This window comes from Lactuca sativa, chromosome 5, assembly GCF_002870075.4.
Source record: "Lactuca sativa cultivar Salinas chromosome 5, Lsat_Salinas_v11, whole genome shotgun sequence".
Classification (NCBI taxonomy): Eukaryota; Viridiplantae; Streptophyta; class Magnoliopsida; order Asterales; family Asteraceae; genus Lactuca; species Lactuca sativa.
Window position 1 is genome coordinate 247,649,105 of NC_056627.2, and position 13,258 is coordinate 247,662,362.

Consider the following 13,258-nt stretch of genomic DNA (forward strand, 5'->3'; position numbering starts at 1 on the left):
TTAGAGAAAAATTCCCCGATATAAAATGTCATTATTGTATCTGATTAAAAATGATCATTAACGACTACCCACATGTATACAAAATATGTTTGGGTATTTACTTATATATAACATATGTGTAGGTAAAGACCTCAATTTTTTATAGATTTTCTCGTGTTTTTTTTTCATGTTAATTATTGGTTTAAAGTCTGATTGAAAGATTCAAGCAGGTAACTTGAAACTCTGTTCATTGAGGTTGAGAGGCGTGCAAATCGATTTCATAACGAGATGGTCGTCATCCTAACATACCTCGCAAATGTGGACTATGCAACCAACCCGATCATAATAAAAAAATTGTCCAAATTGTCAACTAAGATTAAGCGGGATGTGACCTTTGTAACCTTTTTAATTAATGTTGTAATCTAGTGTTTTCTTTGTATTAACGTAAGTTTGCACTTATGTCGTATTGTCATTTTTAATTGATCTTATAGTTTCTAATTTCTTAAAATTATAATATAGTCAATGTGTAACTCGTAAGATCTATTTAATGCTATAATTTGTTAAAAGTAATATAGAAATTGTAATTACATATTTTTTTAAAAAAAAAATCATCTGTATAATATATAATAAAGATAAAAAAAATTAGTTGTTTAATAACAGTAGTTATAATATAAGATTAAAGTTATAACATTCACGGGTTATAAATAAAAATATATGTACTTATTTAGGAGATAATAAAAGTGATGGCACCCAATCAAAACTAACATCTTTCTACCATATATTATCAAACTGAACTATTTATATAACACCTGTCATAAACAGACCAATTTTAAAAATAAAAATAAAAATAAAAAAACCCTCCATATAAAAGCCACCTCCTTTAGATTTGGAGGAAAATGAAAGTGAAAGAAGATGTGATAATGTGGAATTTTTGTTGATTTTGATGAATTTTAAAGATGATACATTCACAAGATTTTGGCTACTTTTTTGTTTTAAAGGGTTTGCTTCATTGGCCCAAATTCCAGGTCCTTTACCCCCACACTTTTCTGGTATAGACAATTTGTATATTTGTTCTGTCGACATGAAAATACCCAACAAAATACATGCATTTAACGACACGTAAGCTAACAAAAAAATAGATATTTTCTGGCTTTCTGCATTTTATATATATATATAGTAGTCACAAAGTTCCTATTCTCTTGTCATGCTTAAAACAAAAACCAACTTCCCGACAATGCATCCCATATGACCATGTTTCATGCCATGCACGACTCTCTCTCCCTTTTTCTCTCTCAAATATGCTCGATTAATTAGTTGAAACATGATTTGCGATTAGTTTTACAAATGATTTATGTCCGAGAAATATGAGGGTGTTAGTGGAGATCTTGATGGGAAAGCTCTTCTACATTCAAGTTGGCAATAACGCCACCGTGCTAGACCTAAAGAAAGAGATCGGAGCTCAAGAAAAACTTCCCGTTGATCGGCTCATTCTACTTATGTATGAAAAGTTAATGAATGAAAATGAATCTTCGCTTGTTGATTATGGCGTTGAAGATGGTTCTCATTTGTATCTTTTTTTCGATACCCTGAAGGATGGTTTGACTCATCAGTCCCCATTAACTACTTCTGAGTCGGTGAATTAGCTTTTAACGCAATAGTTTAGCTTCTCTTTGTTGTTTTGTATATTTGATCTAGATAATAGTATTAATTTAAAGGTCACGTGCGTTTACAAATATGCGAATGTAGTTAATTTGTATACGTAGGCTATTTCGATCGGTAATTCTGGTTTATGAATATCGTTGCAACCTTAAGGAAACGGAACGAATTCGGTTTATTTGGATTTCGATATTAAAACTGACCAAAAAAGTTTTCTCTCAAACGACGGTATATATTCCCAATGTAGCTATGATGGCTAGGATTTGGTCATTTATTCTTTGATTAATTTCATGGTTGTTTTGAGACTCGTATTAATATGATAAGCATTTTTCATGGTTGTTTTGCCCATTGTTCCTAAACAAAATTTTTGCGGCTATTCTAGAAAAAACGAAAGAAAAAGATGAATAAAAAAAACTTTCTTGAGATAAAAATTCATTATATTTTTATAAGCATACAACTAACATATGGTAGCCAATTATATCGATTCATTTGTTGATGCACTTCTCGTAAATCCCGTCATATGTGAAGGATGAACAGCCAATTTAGTTTGTGTTTAGCAATGTGATAAATTTTTGAATGAATTCGAAATAATAATCTTTTCATTGCATTAAAAATATGTGTAATAAAAAGTATTACCAAGATATAGATCATACTAATATTGTTGTAGTCTAAATAACGAAAATTACCCACGACTAATAGTCCCTTTGAATACGTAAAGATAATCACCATTTTCAACTCCATGCCAGCGGAGGCTACAATTTCCGCGCATGATCCTTTGTTTATGAATAAATATGTAGTCGTCAGTTGGTAGTAATTTCCTAGACAATAGTAATTCCCTTAATTCATTCACCGTGCTTGAATCCTTCATTTCTAATGGGATACAGGTCGAGTCAAGGAGAGCCGAGGAAGTTTGAACAACAAAGCCAAGCTTACGAGAAGGAGGCTCAGCCACTAATCGGCTCATGGTCTTCAGAAATACAATGATTTCAGAGAATTCAACAACACCATAGTCACTCAAATTGCGAAAATCCTCTTCCATCTCCACTCCTGAAAAGAAAAGTGTCATTTGCTTAATTGGCGTCCCATCGATAATATGAATCTTTTCTTTTAGACTTCCTACAGTTTCTGTTCTATCAACCTCTATGTTGTGCTTTCTCGATGAAAACTTAACTATAATTTGGATTTGTCTATGGTTTTCTAAAGATAGCATATGATTGATCGTGAGATCAATTTGTGTACCTTCATTAACGATTGGATAATCCTCTAGATCAAGCCCGTCGAGTAGTTCCCAATCACATACACTAAGAGTTTGTGAAGATATAGGAACACCAAGAAAATGTTCAATTTTCCTCTTGATTTCGAGAATGGGTTCGTGCATACCAACTTCGATGGTCAATGCATATGCTCGAGCTAAAATTTGGATTTTCATATCTTTGTAACTTTGTTGATGGAACGAGATAGTGCCTACTTTTGTTTATGGTTAAATCATGAATGGAAGGGTAAAAATATGTTTTAACTCAACTGTTCTAAGGCTTGATTTCAAGCCCAAATTCATGTTATAAGTATGAATGTGGTCATCTCTATGTGACTTCAATGCACACTTTTCATGCATTCATAATCATTTTATGCAAATTTCATTTGGCCTCTCTCTCTCTCAAGCGATATATATATATATATATATATATATATATATATATATATATATATATATATATATATATATATATATATATATATATATATATATATTCTTAGAATTTGATAAAAGTAGGTCTTGTTGATTTTATTTTTTTTATTTTTGATGATTTTTGGAAAATTTTGAAAGCTCAATATATCATTCCTTTTTGCCTCTTAAATTATATATATTTTTTATTTTTACTTTTCCCTATTTTTTGTTCTTTTAGGTTTTGGGCTACTTGAACATTTTATGGGCCATTTTAAGCATGGTAAGAGATTTTGAGAAGATGGTTAAGATTCTATTTTGGGCTTAGGATTCTATTAACCCTTAAAATATTGAAACAGTGGAAACGATGTCGTACATTCGAAATGAGAGACAATGTCCTTATCGTGTGAAGTACATACACTACAAGAAAAACACGATTTTGCTAGGGAAGGAATCCGATGTGAAAAGTTGAAATTTCGTTGCAAAAGACAAATAGCGATAAAATTTGCGACGATCGCTTTCCGTCCCAAAAAACCCTGTAGAGAGGATTTTCTAGGGAAACAATCATTATGTCGCAAATGTGACAACGGAATGAAATTCATTGTAGATGGTATCCCGTTGTGTATTCCGTTGTAGAATTCCATAACAAATTCCATCGTAGTTCTTCCATCATAAATTCCGTTGTAGTTAATTCCTAGCAAAATCTATGGTGATGAATCCCTAGCAAATGACGTGGTGGTGAAACCCTAACAAATTCGGTCGTGGGAATCCCTAGCAAATTATGTAGTGGTGAATCCCTAGCAAATTCTGTGGTAATGAATCCCTAGCAAATTCCATGGTTATGGATCCTTAACAAATTCTATGGTGATAAATCCCTAGCAAATTTCGTAGTGATGAATCAATCCCTAGCAATTTTCGTGGTCTATATTATATAGCAAATTCCATAGTAAAGATTCCGTAGGCATGAATGGATAATTGATTTATAAATTAAATCCAAATTATTTTGTAGTACTATATGAAAAAAAAATCAAATAACATTATATCATAAAATAATACATTAATTATTTATTATATGGAAAATGGAAAGTGGCTACTCTAAAATAAATAATTTTCAATAAACATATCAACACTTTATGACCTACTAGTTTTGTTGTTCTCTAATAACATTAATAAGATCCATTGTCGATTTAAGTTCTTTATCAAGTTGTTCGACTCTTGTGTTGTATTGGTCTTCTTAGACCTTCATTATTTCTTTAAGCTTTTCGTTTTGCTCTTTTTGTTTGGCAACAAACTCCTTTAATTCTTCCATTTCATCATTTTTTTTGGAACGTAACATACATCCGTTTTACTGTTAATCTTAGGAACCGCCTTTGCAAAAGAGTATAATCCATAAAGTGTTCTTTTTTGTCATGACCACCAACAATATCATAAAATATTTTATCATCCTCAAATTTAGAGCTTAATTTTCTATAGAAAGATACCAATACTACAAAAATAAAAGCACGCTAACACTTGAAAATAGATAAAAATAATAGGGGGCAACATACTCTTTGTTTCAGTAATACCATTAACAACCCATATGTTTGCAGCGATAGAGAGTTGAGCAGAAGACATAGGACCAACGATTATCTCTGCAGCCAGCTTAAGTTATAATAAAAGGATAATAGAATTAAATAAAATCCTAAAATTGGTACCTTTAGGATTTAAGAACTGAATAAGTGTTTCATCCTTAAAAAAGTTAACTTCTTCAATTATTGGAATTTCATTTCCACCTATTCTTTTCAAAGTGGTATACAACCTCTTGTCATATGTGGTGGAGGTTTTATGTACAACCTTTTTCTTTGTGTAGATTTTGATCAAATTGAGCATGTAAATAACCAAATTTTAATATAGATACATTCCTTTTTGTTTATTTCTTCATTTACATACTGAATAGAGTCCTTTTGTTAAAGAGAAAGTAACACACACAAGGACAAAGAATAAACAATGATTGAAGCAGACAAAAAAACTTAAAGAAACAATAAGAATGTAGAAGAATGAGCAACCCTAACCGAATACAAAAGAAAAAGGTAGAAGAATGAGCAAAGACGTCAACAAGAATACATTTAATCGGAAAAAAAAAAAAAAAAAAGACGGGTAGGAAGGAAATCGGATGAATGGTCTAATGAGAAGAAATGTCGAAGATAAATCTATTCAAAAGCAAACAAAAAGTGGTGGAAGCACAATCAAGGCCAATCAAGGGACCAAAAGTGCAAGTTTGAGAAACTTAAGTTGCAAAATCTGAAGAAGCACAAGTGTACTATTCATAAGGGGGACTTGAATTATATATATATATATATATATATATATATATATATATATATATATATATATATATATATATATAATTCTTAAGCTTTCTCTTTTCATTTCACTATTGATTTGACTTCTATTACTTTTAAAATATTGTAACCTACACGATCTGATAGGTTTATATTAACTCGTCTTCAGGCCTATATGAACAATTAATCACGAAACACTAGTAATATTTTGAAGTCCTAGAGTTTAATCATGACCCTCATATATGAAATTTTGTAACTTAACCACTATGCTCTTAGGGCATTTTTATTAATTTGACATGTAAACAAATAGTGAAGCAACTATATTTGAATTATTAGCGTTACACTTTGGAATTAAAGAAACAGTCACACATTTTATGAGATATGAATTTTTGGATTGTACTTTTCTTTTCGTGATTATGATATAAATTAAATATTTTTATTAAAGATATATAAATCGGGATTGTTTTTATTGTTAATGTTGTTTCTATTTTATAGTAATCTGTCATATCATATTTAGTTTTTTGGATTTAGGAGTAAAGTAAAAGAGCGTTCAAAAAAATGATTTTGAAATATTTTATTTGGATTTGAAATCTAAAGCATGAGAAAAGTGTTTGAGTTGTGGAGTTTGATGACTTATTGACCTAATTGTTGTTGCTTAGATCTAGCAATGGCGTCTCGCCATGCATATTTTTAATTCAAATAATGACTTCATAGATTTCAGATCAGAGATATTGGACCAAATTATTAAACCATAGATGTGAGGTTAAGAAATCTGAATCACAAATTTGGAGAAGAAGCCAGACCGAGGGTTAGAGATTTCCATCCATACACGAAATGGAGATGCGTAGAGGTCTATGTTACCAACCGTTTGATGGAGTTTTCATATTTGTATTGGCTTGTGTAAGTTATGGCTCGTATATATGTATAGGCTCGTTTTCTAGATGGATTAATGTCATACAAACCTTTAAATTTTCAGTATTTTGGCGGTTTTGCAAAAGTTGGATTTTATGTTCATTTATGCCTCAAACTTGCATTAATTTGTTTGTTTTTAGCCCCTAACCGGTTTTTACATTCAGTAGTCAGTCACCCTTAGCTGATTAGACAAACCTTTGTTGAGTCGGATGCCATGTCAAATCAGTGTTTCTAACTTGTGTCTACAAGCGAAAAAATGAACGAAATAGGGATTCGAGTCCCCCCACTCCCAAGGGGAGAGCTTTAACCACCAAACTTGAATGTGTTTTATTATTGTTGTTGGTATATATTTATTTATTTATTTATTTATTTAATATTATTATTATTATTATTATTATTATTACACTACTCTTATTATTATTATTATTATGAACTTATACATACATTTTGAGATACGTTTTGAAATGTGTAAATATATTTTTAAAGATAAAAATACGATTTCAAATACTAAATATATTTTTAAAGGTATATATATATATATATATATATATATATATATATATATATATATATATATATATAAAGTATGTAAACATTTACTAACGTATTTATATATTTAAAAGAGTATGTATACCTTCAAATACATATTTAAACGTATAAAACTTTTTTATACATATAAACATGCATCGAGACGTTTTTAAATGTATTCAAATAATAATAATAATAATAATGCCAAAAATGAAGTCTGTACAAAAAAGTTATGCTTTTAGCAAAACCATTTAATCTTATAAAAATAAGGATGAAAAATAAAGTCAGAAATAGTTGATGGAGTCTAAAGAAAGTTGTAGATCTTGTCGAGAGTTTTCCAGAGTTATAAAGAACTTTGAAAATGGAATTCATATGAAGAAGTTATGGAATTTACAAAATTTGTGATGTGTGTGTCAGGTGCGCGACGCGCACTTCTAGAAGGTGAAAACGTGGACCACGGAGAGGCTGACACGTGGCATAAAGTGGTTGGGAAGACATAGCCTTAAAATGCATGATGTGCACCCCCTTTGCACAGAGTGCACCCCAAAAATGGCTATAAATAGGAGGCCAAGCGTCATTCCCTTCCACATTTCTATCTCAAGTTGCTTTCGATTTTAGCCCATTTCCCCTTAGTTTTTGTCTTCAGCGAAGCCCTATGACCCCTAAAGTAGTAGTAGCTAGCGAGTAGAAGCTCTAACAATGCAATTTCATAACTTTTGTCAGGAAGAACCTTTATAAGTTATGTTACACTCTAGTCTTTTCAGTGTAACTTATATTTATAGTCATAAATCATTATTATGAACCTATAAATAAGATGTATCAGTAATTTCATGTCAATATATTGATCGAGCTACTTACATGAGAGGTGTCTAGAATGGTCACGTTAGCTTGGTTGTTGGATTTTAGAAAAGCTATTATGTTGATATGGTCATGCCTCCCAACTGTCCTGCCTGGTTGATGCTTACTTGATAGATCTTGATGTAGACATTGGGCTTAGTGAAGAATCTAGACTATAATTATTATGGTCACCAGGATTACGAAACTAGACTCGGGCTTGGTACTCTATGCATCTAGGTCTTTGCAAAGTACAAAACGAAACTCCGCCAGAATCATCAGTCATCCACTTTATCAAGTGAATTCATAATTACTTTTAAACTTACACATAGATACAAGTATTATAATTTCTTAAATGTTACGTGCGCTATTTTTGTTGTGTTTAATATATGTGTACAATATGATATGATTGTTACGTGATCTAATCATATACTTAATAATATAATTGGGTAGTAAAGGGTTATGCGTAATAATAAATGAGAGGATGTGTTATGGTCATTTAAGTTAGTGGTTGTCATAGGTTAAGTGAGAGTTGTGAAAATTAGTAAGTCGTGACCTGTCATGCAGATCCAAAGTATTATTATATTGTCGTGTCTAGCCAAATACTATTGTACTGTCGTGCCTAGCCAAGTACTACTGTATCGTGCCTATCCAAGTACCATTGTATTGACATGCCTATCCAAGTAGTTTTGTATTATCGTGCTTATCCAATTATTATTGTATTGTCATGTCATCCAAGTACTTTTGTATTGTCGTGCTTACCCAAAATGTTATCAAAATGCTGATAGAGATCCTTTAGGAAAGATCTCTTGAGATCACCATACTAGGATTAGAACGTGAGGATAACGAGAATGGGGTAATGGGATTATTTGAATGCTGAAAAATATATAGTTAAATATTATAATATTGAGGATTGAAAACCCTATATATCTCACCAGGTTTCCTAACTTGATCCACTCAGTTAATTTGTATCACATATCATGCGAAGATACATTACACTAAGAGATTAAAGGAGATGTAGATCATTAGTGTAAATTAATATAAGTTCTGCGTATGCTTATGTTTTGTATCAATTATGACATCGCAAGTTTTGGAAGAATATAAATATCGAATGTTTCTTCGGAAATGTTTAATGCTAATATTATCTCACATTGAAATAATATTTTTAGGACCAATTCTGTACCAAAAGAAATACATTGTTTTCAAATAAGCATAAATAAAAAATTTAAAATAACCGTAAATTTGGGGATGTCACAATAATAATTATAGTAGTAGTAGTAATTATAAAATAAAATAATAATAATAACAACAACAACAACAATAACTAGATGAAGGTCACCTGCACCATTAGCGCGGGTTTGAATGGTCAGTATATCAATGCAAAAAGGTTTTTTTGGATCCATTGTATAGAAAGGTTGGATCTAATATGTAAATAATGGATTAAAATCTGTAAATTACGAAATGATAACAATGGGAACATAGTGTAACACCCCAAAATTTTCAAACCTTTTCAAACTATAAAATGCTATGGTTTTAACAAAATCATTATGGGTAATAACCCACATTTAACAAAAACCGATCCCACAAAACATTTATGATTAAAACATGGGGTGTTACCATTAAGCATCATACAAACCATAACAAGCAAATAATAATTACATCAATAAAATACATAAGGAACTTAACAAGTTCCACTCCATTGTTTATCTCATAACTTCTACTTCCACCTATCATCCTCTCTCCTTAACTGTAACTTGAGATACATGACATTAAAAGAGATACGTAAGAAAATAATGTCTCGTGAGCTACATGGGTTTGTGACCTAAAACATTTATCATATTTTCATCAAAAACATTTCATCTTTGCAAAACATAGTTTTAGACAATAAAGTATTTTCCATCACTTTCAAGGAAAACTCTTTTCATACACATTATAAACATTATTTCATATCGTATCAATGCATTTAAAAAGACATATTTCCACATTTCATTCTCTTTTATCATTAATGGCTAATTCCAGTATTAAATCATCGCTCGTTTTCTACTTAGGGTCTACGTCCAATAAAGAAACCACTCCCAAGTCTAGACCAAGGTGGAAAGAATAAATCAATCCACCAAGGCATCATTTCCATTAGGACATCTATCTCTCGAAGAGGAGGCATCACCCCGATAGATTCCTCTAGTTCCTCTTTTGAGGTATCATAACCCAAGCAGTTTTCATTTCATTACTTTCCAATTCTTTTCATTACTTTCCATTTCTTTTCATTAATGTCCATTTCTTGTCATTACTTTCCATGCTTTACACATTTCATTCCTTAATACCAAAAACTTATTTCACAAGTAAACAATCTTTATTTCAAAATCTTTCAAACACATTTTCAAAACATTTAATCTTCCAAAATGTTTTTTACTTTTAAAAATATTCTTCCCTTCGAGGTATTCTTTCAAAATATCTTTTCCAAAAACATTTGACACTTTCAAAACATTTCATATATCAAACATTAGTGTTTCTTTATCATAAAGTTATTTTTCCATGTACCCCAAAGTGGGAAAAAATGCCAACACATACTTATATAAATCACACATAGGTTAGCTAGATCTCTTCTCGTTCATTTCCATAGACCAGCCCTCTTCAAACATTACCTACACCATATATAGACATAAGTCATTAAAATGACCAAAATACCCATCAAAGGTTTAAATACTAAATTTTGTTGCCTCATTCTATTGCTCGTGAAAAATCATGATCGCAGGCGAAACCTGTACGTAAAACCGAGTCTATATGCAAAAGATATGAAGAAAACAAGTATCTTCACAGTCAGAGATTTCCACGTTCATGGAAATTAAGGTATTCATTTCCACATGCCGTTTTTTCATGCTTGGACACACCCAAGACTCTATTTTTCTCAAAATAACACCGTACTTTTCAAAGTTATTAAATACCCTTTTCCAAATCACTATGTACCATTTATTTAGGTCCTCACACATGATTAGGAGGTGTTTTACCATCCACACACACCCCACTTAATCCATTAAGTGCTCATTGAAACCATTAAGGATATGATGATCCTTAAATTCAAATGAAAGTCTAACTAGTCCAATTTCCTAGTATACATTTTAACATTCACATAGTTTGTTCCTAACTCACTGAAAACTCATATGAAAGTTGTCAAGTACATGAAACCACATTTAATCTCATTATAAATACATATACTAACCATTGAATCCTCAATTCCATTCCATGTTTCCCAAATTTCCCTTTAGGCTAAAACAATCACTAGAACCACTTATAGATCCAGAGATACTTCATGTTTATGTTTCAATTCCATCGCTAAAGTGTCAATTCATATCCATGAATTTCATTCACCTCTTAGATGTCAATTAACATGTAACAGCCCGGAATCCCAGGTATTATTAAAATTATGTTTTTGGGGTGATTTAAGAGGGGACTCGGCGAGTTGGAGCCTAGACTCGCCGAGTAGGATCGCGGACTTGGTCGCGGTTCCGCGACTGGACTCGACGAGTCCAGATATGGACTCGGCGAGTCGACGCTGTTCAGCAGAAACCCTAACCGTTCAGGTTTGGGACGTATAAAAGGGGTCCATTGGCCGTCTTTGTTCGTTTTAGCTTTCTGAGAAAAACCCTAAATCGATTTAGTGCAGTAGGAGCAAGGATCTTAGGCCATTGTTGGTTATAGAAGAGTGGGTGTGCAAGGAAGAGGAAGGATTGGCTAAAAGAGCAGCAAGGGGGTCGCATTCTGAGGTTGGGAAGGCAGAGAACACATCATCCAGGTAAGAATTCGTGTATGCTCTGCTATATTGATGTATTTATGAAATTAGGGTTTATAGAACCCATTTAGTGATTTGATGATGTAATGCCTTGTTACCCCCACGATTATAGTCTTGTATTAGGACCTTTAGAGGTCCAGAAGGTCCCATGCATGTGTACTTCGGGACGAGACCTATCTCAGGAAGCAGTTACTCGTCTGCATGGCATGGACTCGCCGAGTTGTTCTTCAGACTCGGCGAGTAGCTTGAAGATGTGCTGGGACTCGCCGAGTTGTTCATCAGACTCGGCGAGTGGAGTCGGGGTGGCCCCGCGATTCTTCCACGAGGACCTCGTCGAGTCATGAGGGATACTCGACGAGTAGAAAGGGAATATTCAGGATTCTGTGAGGACGACTAGACTCGCCGAGTCGCCATGGTACTCGCCGAGTCCAGTCGAGTTGACCGTTGACCGTTGACCGTTGACCAGAGTTGACCTAAGTCTGACTTCTTAGGGATAGTCACACTTAGCTGATATGAGTGTTAATGAGTTATGTAATGTTATAGGAGGGTTGTAGCTCGTTGGTTTGTGCGCGAGTGATTTCAGGAGTTGCTAGCTTTCAGCACTTACGAGGTGAGTCTTCTCACTATACTGTACCCGGAAGGGTTTGACTGTGTGACCGGAAGGTCGGATATGATATGTGGTATGTATGCTATATGTGGTATGTTATATGTTATATGTGTTATGTATTATGGGCCGGAAGGCGATATGATGTGTGATGGACCGGAAGGTCGGCGTGGGTAAGGCCGGAAGGTTTACCCAGCAGGGACGGAAGTCCCCTGAGACACATGGACCGGAGGATGTGTGATGGACCGGAAGGTCGGCGTGGGTAAGGCCGGAAGGTTTACCCAGCAGGGACGGAAGTCCCCTGAGACACATGAACCGGAAGGTCGGGCCTGGAAAGGCGTATGTGCGTAAGTTGTATATTGGGGAACTCACTAAGCATTTATGCTTACAGTTGTTATGTATGTATGTGTTTCAGGTACTAGCGAGGACCGTGGGAAGGCGCCGGCATGATCGATACACACTGAAGAATGTTTCATGATCTTGGGAGTTTGAATAATTGTATTGACTGAATAATTAAACTGCTTATGCCTTGGTTTTTAATGGAAATATTTATGTTTTAAAAATGAAAAATTTTGTTTGAAAATTCGAGTTGTTACAATTGGTATCAGAGCCTTGGTTTGAGGGATTCGGGTACACCTTCGGGGGTAACTGAACTCAAACCGAGGATTTGAGGAAACTTTTCAAATAAAGGCATAAACTTTGGTAAATAGTTTTGTGGTAAGCAAGAAAGAAGCAGTGTGTACGATCAGTCAGCGCCCGAACGGTAAAGATCCCCAAAATACCTTACAATGTTATATGATATGAATTGTTATGCATGCTAGAAGACTAGGTATTCATGATAGGACTAGAGTGGCCTGATTTGTGATGCCTTAGTCTAGGGAAGTTGCCTATATGTGATGCTTTGCTAGTATGCGGGTAAATAGAGCGTATCAGAAGTAGAGTACTCACTATCTGGAGTTTGGGGAGGAGGACTT

General features: G+C 33.3%; 1 protein-coding gene across 1 annotated transcript; it reads right to left on the reverse strand.

Moving 5' to 3' along the window:
- Window positions 1-2,317: 2,317 nt before the first annotated feature.
- On the reverse strand, window positions 2,318-3,064 carry LOC111877966 (uncharacterized). Its single transcript, XM_023874466.1, has one exon. The coding sequence runs from the start codon at window positions 3,062-3,064 to the stop codon at window positions 2,318-2,320; it is 747 nt and encodes a 248-aa protein (XP_023730234.1).
- Window positions 3,065-13,258: the final 10,194 nt, after the last annotated feature.

Excerpts from the sequence above, each read along its gene's own strand:
- LOC111877966 (XM_023874466.1), bottom strand. The coding sequence starts at position 3,064 with ATGAAAATCCAAATTTTAGCTCGAGCATATGCATTGACCATCGAAGTT.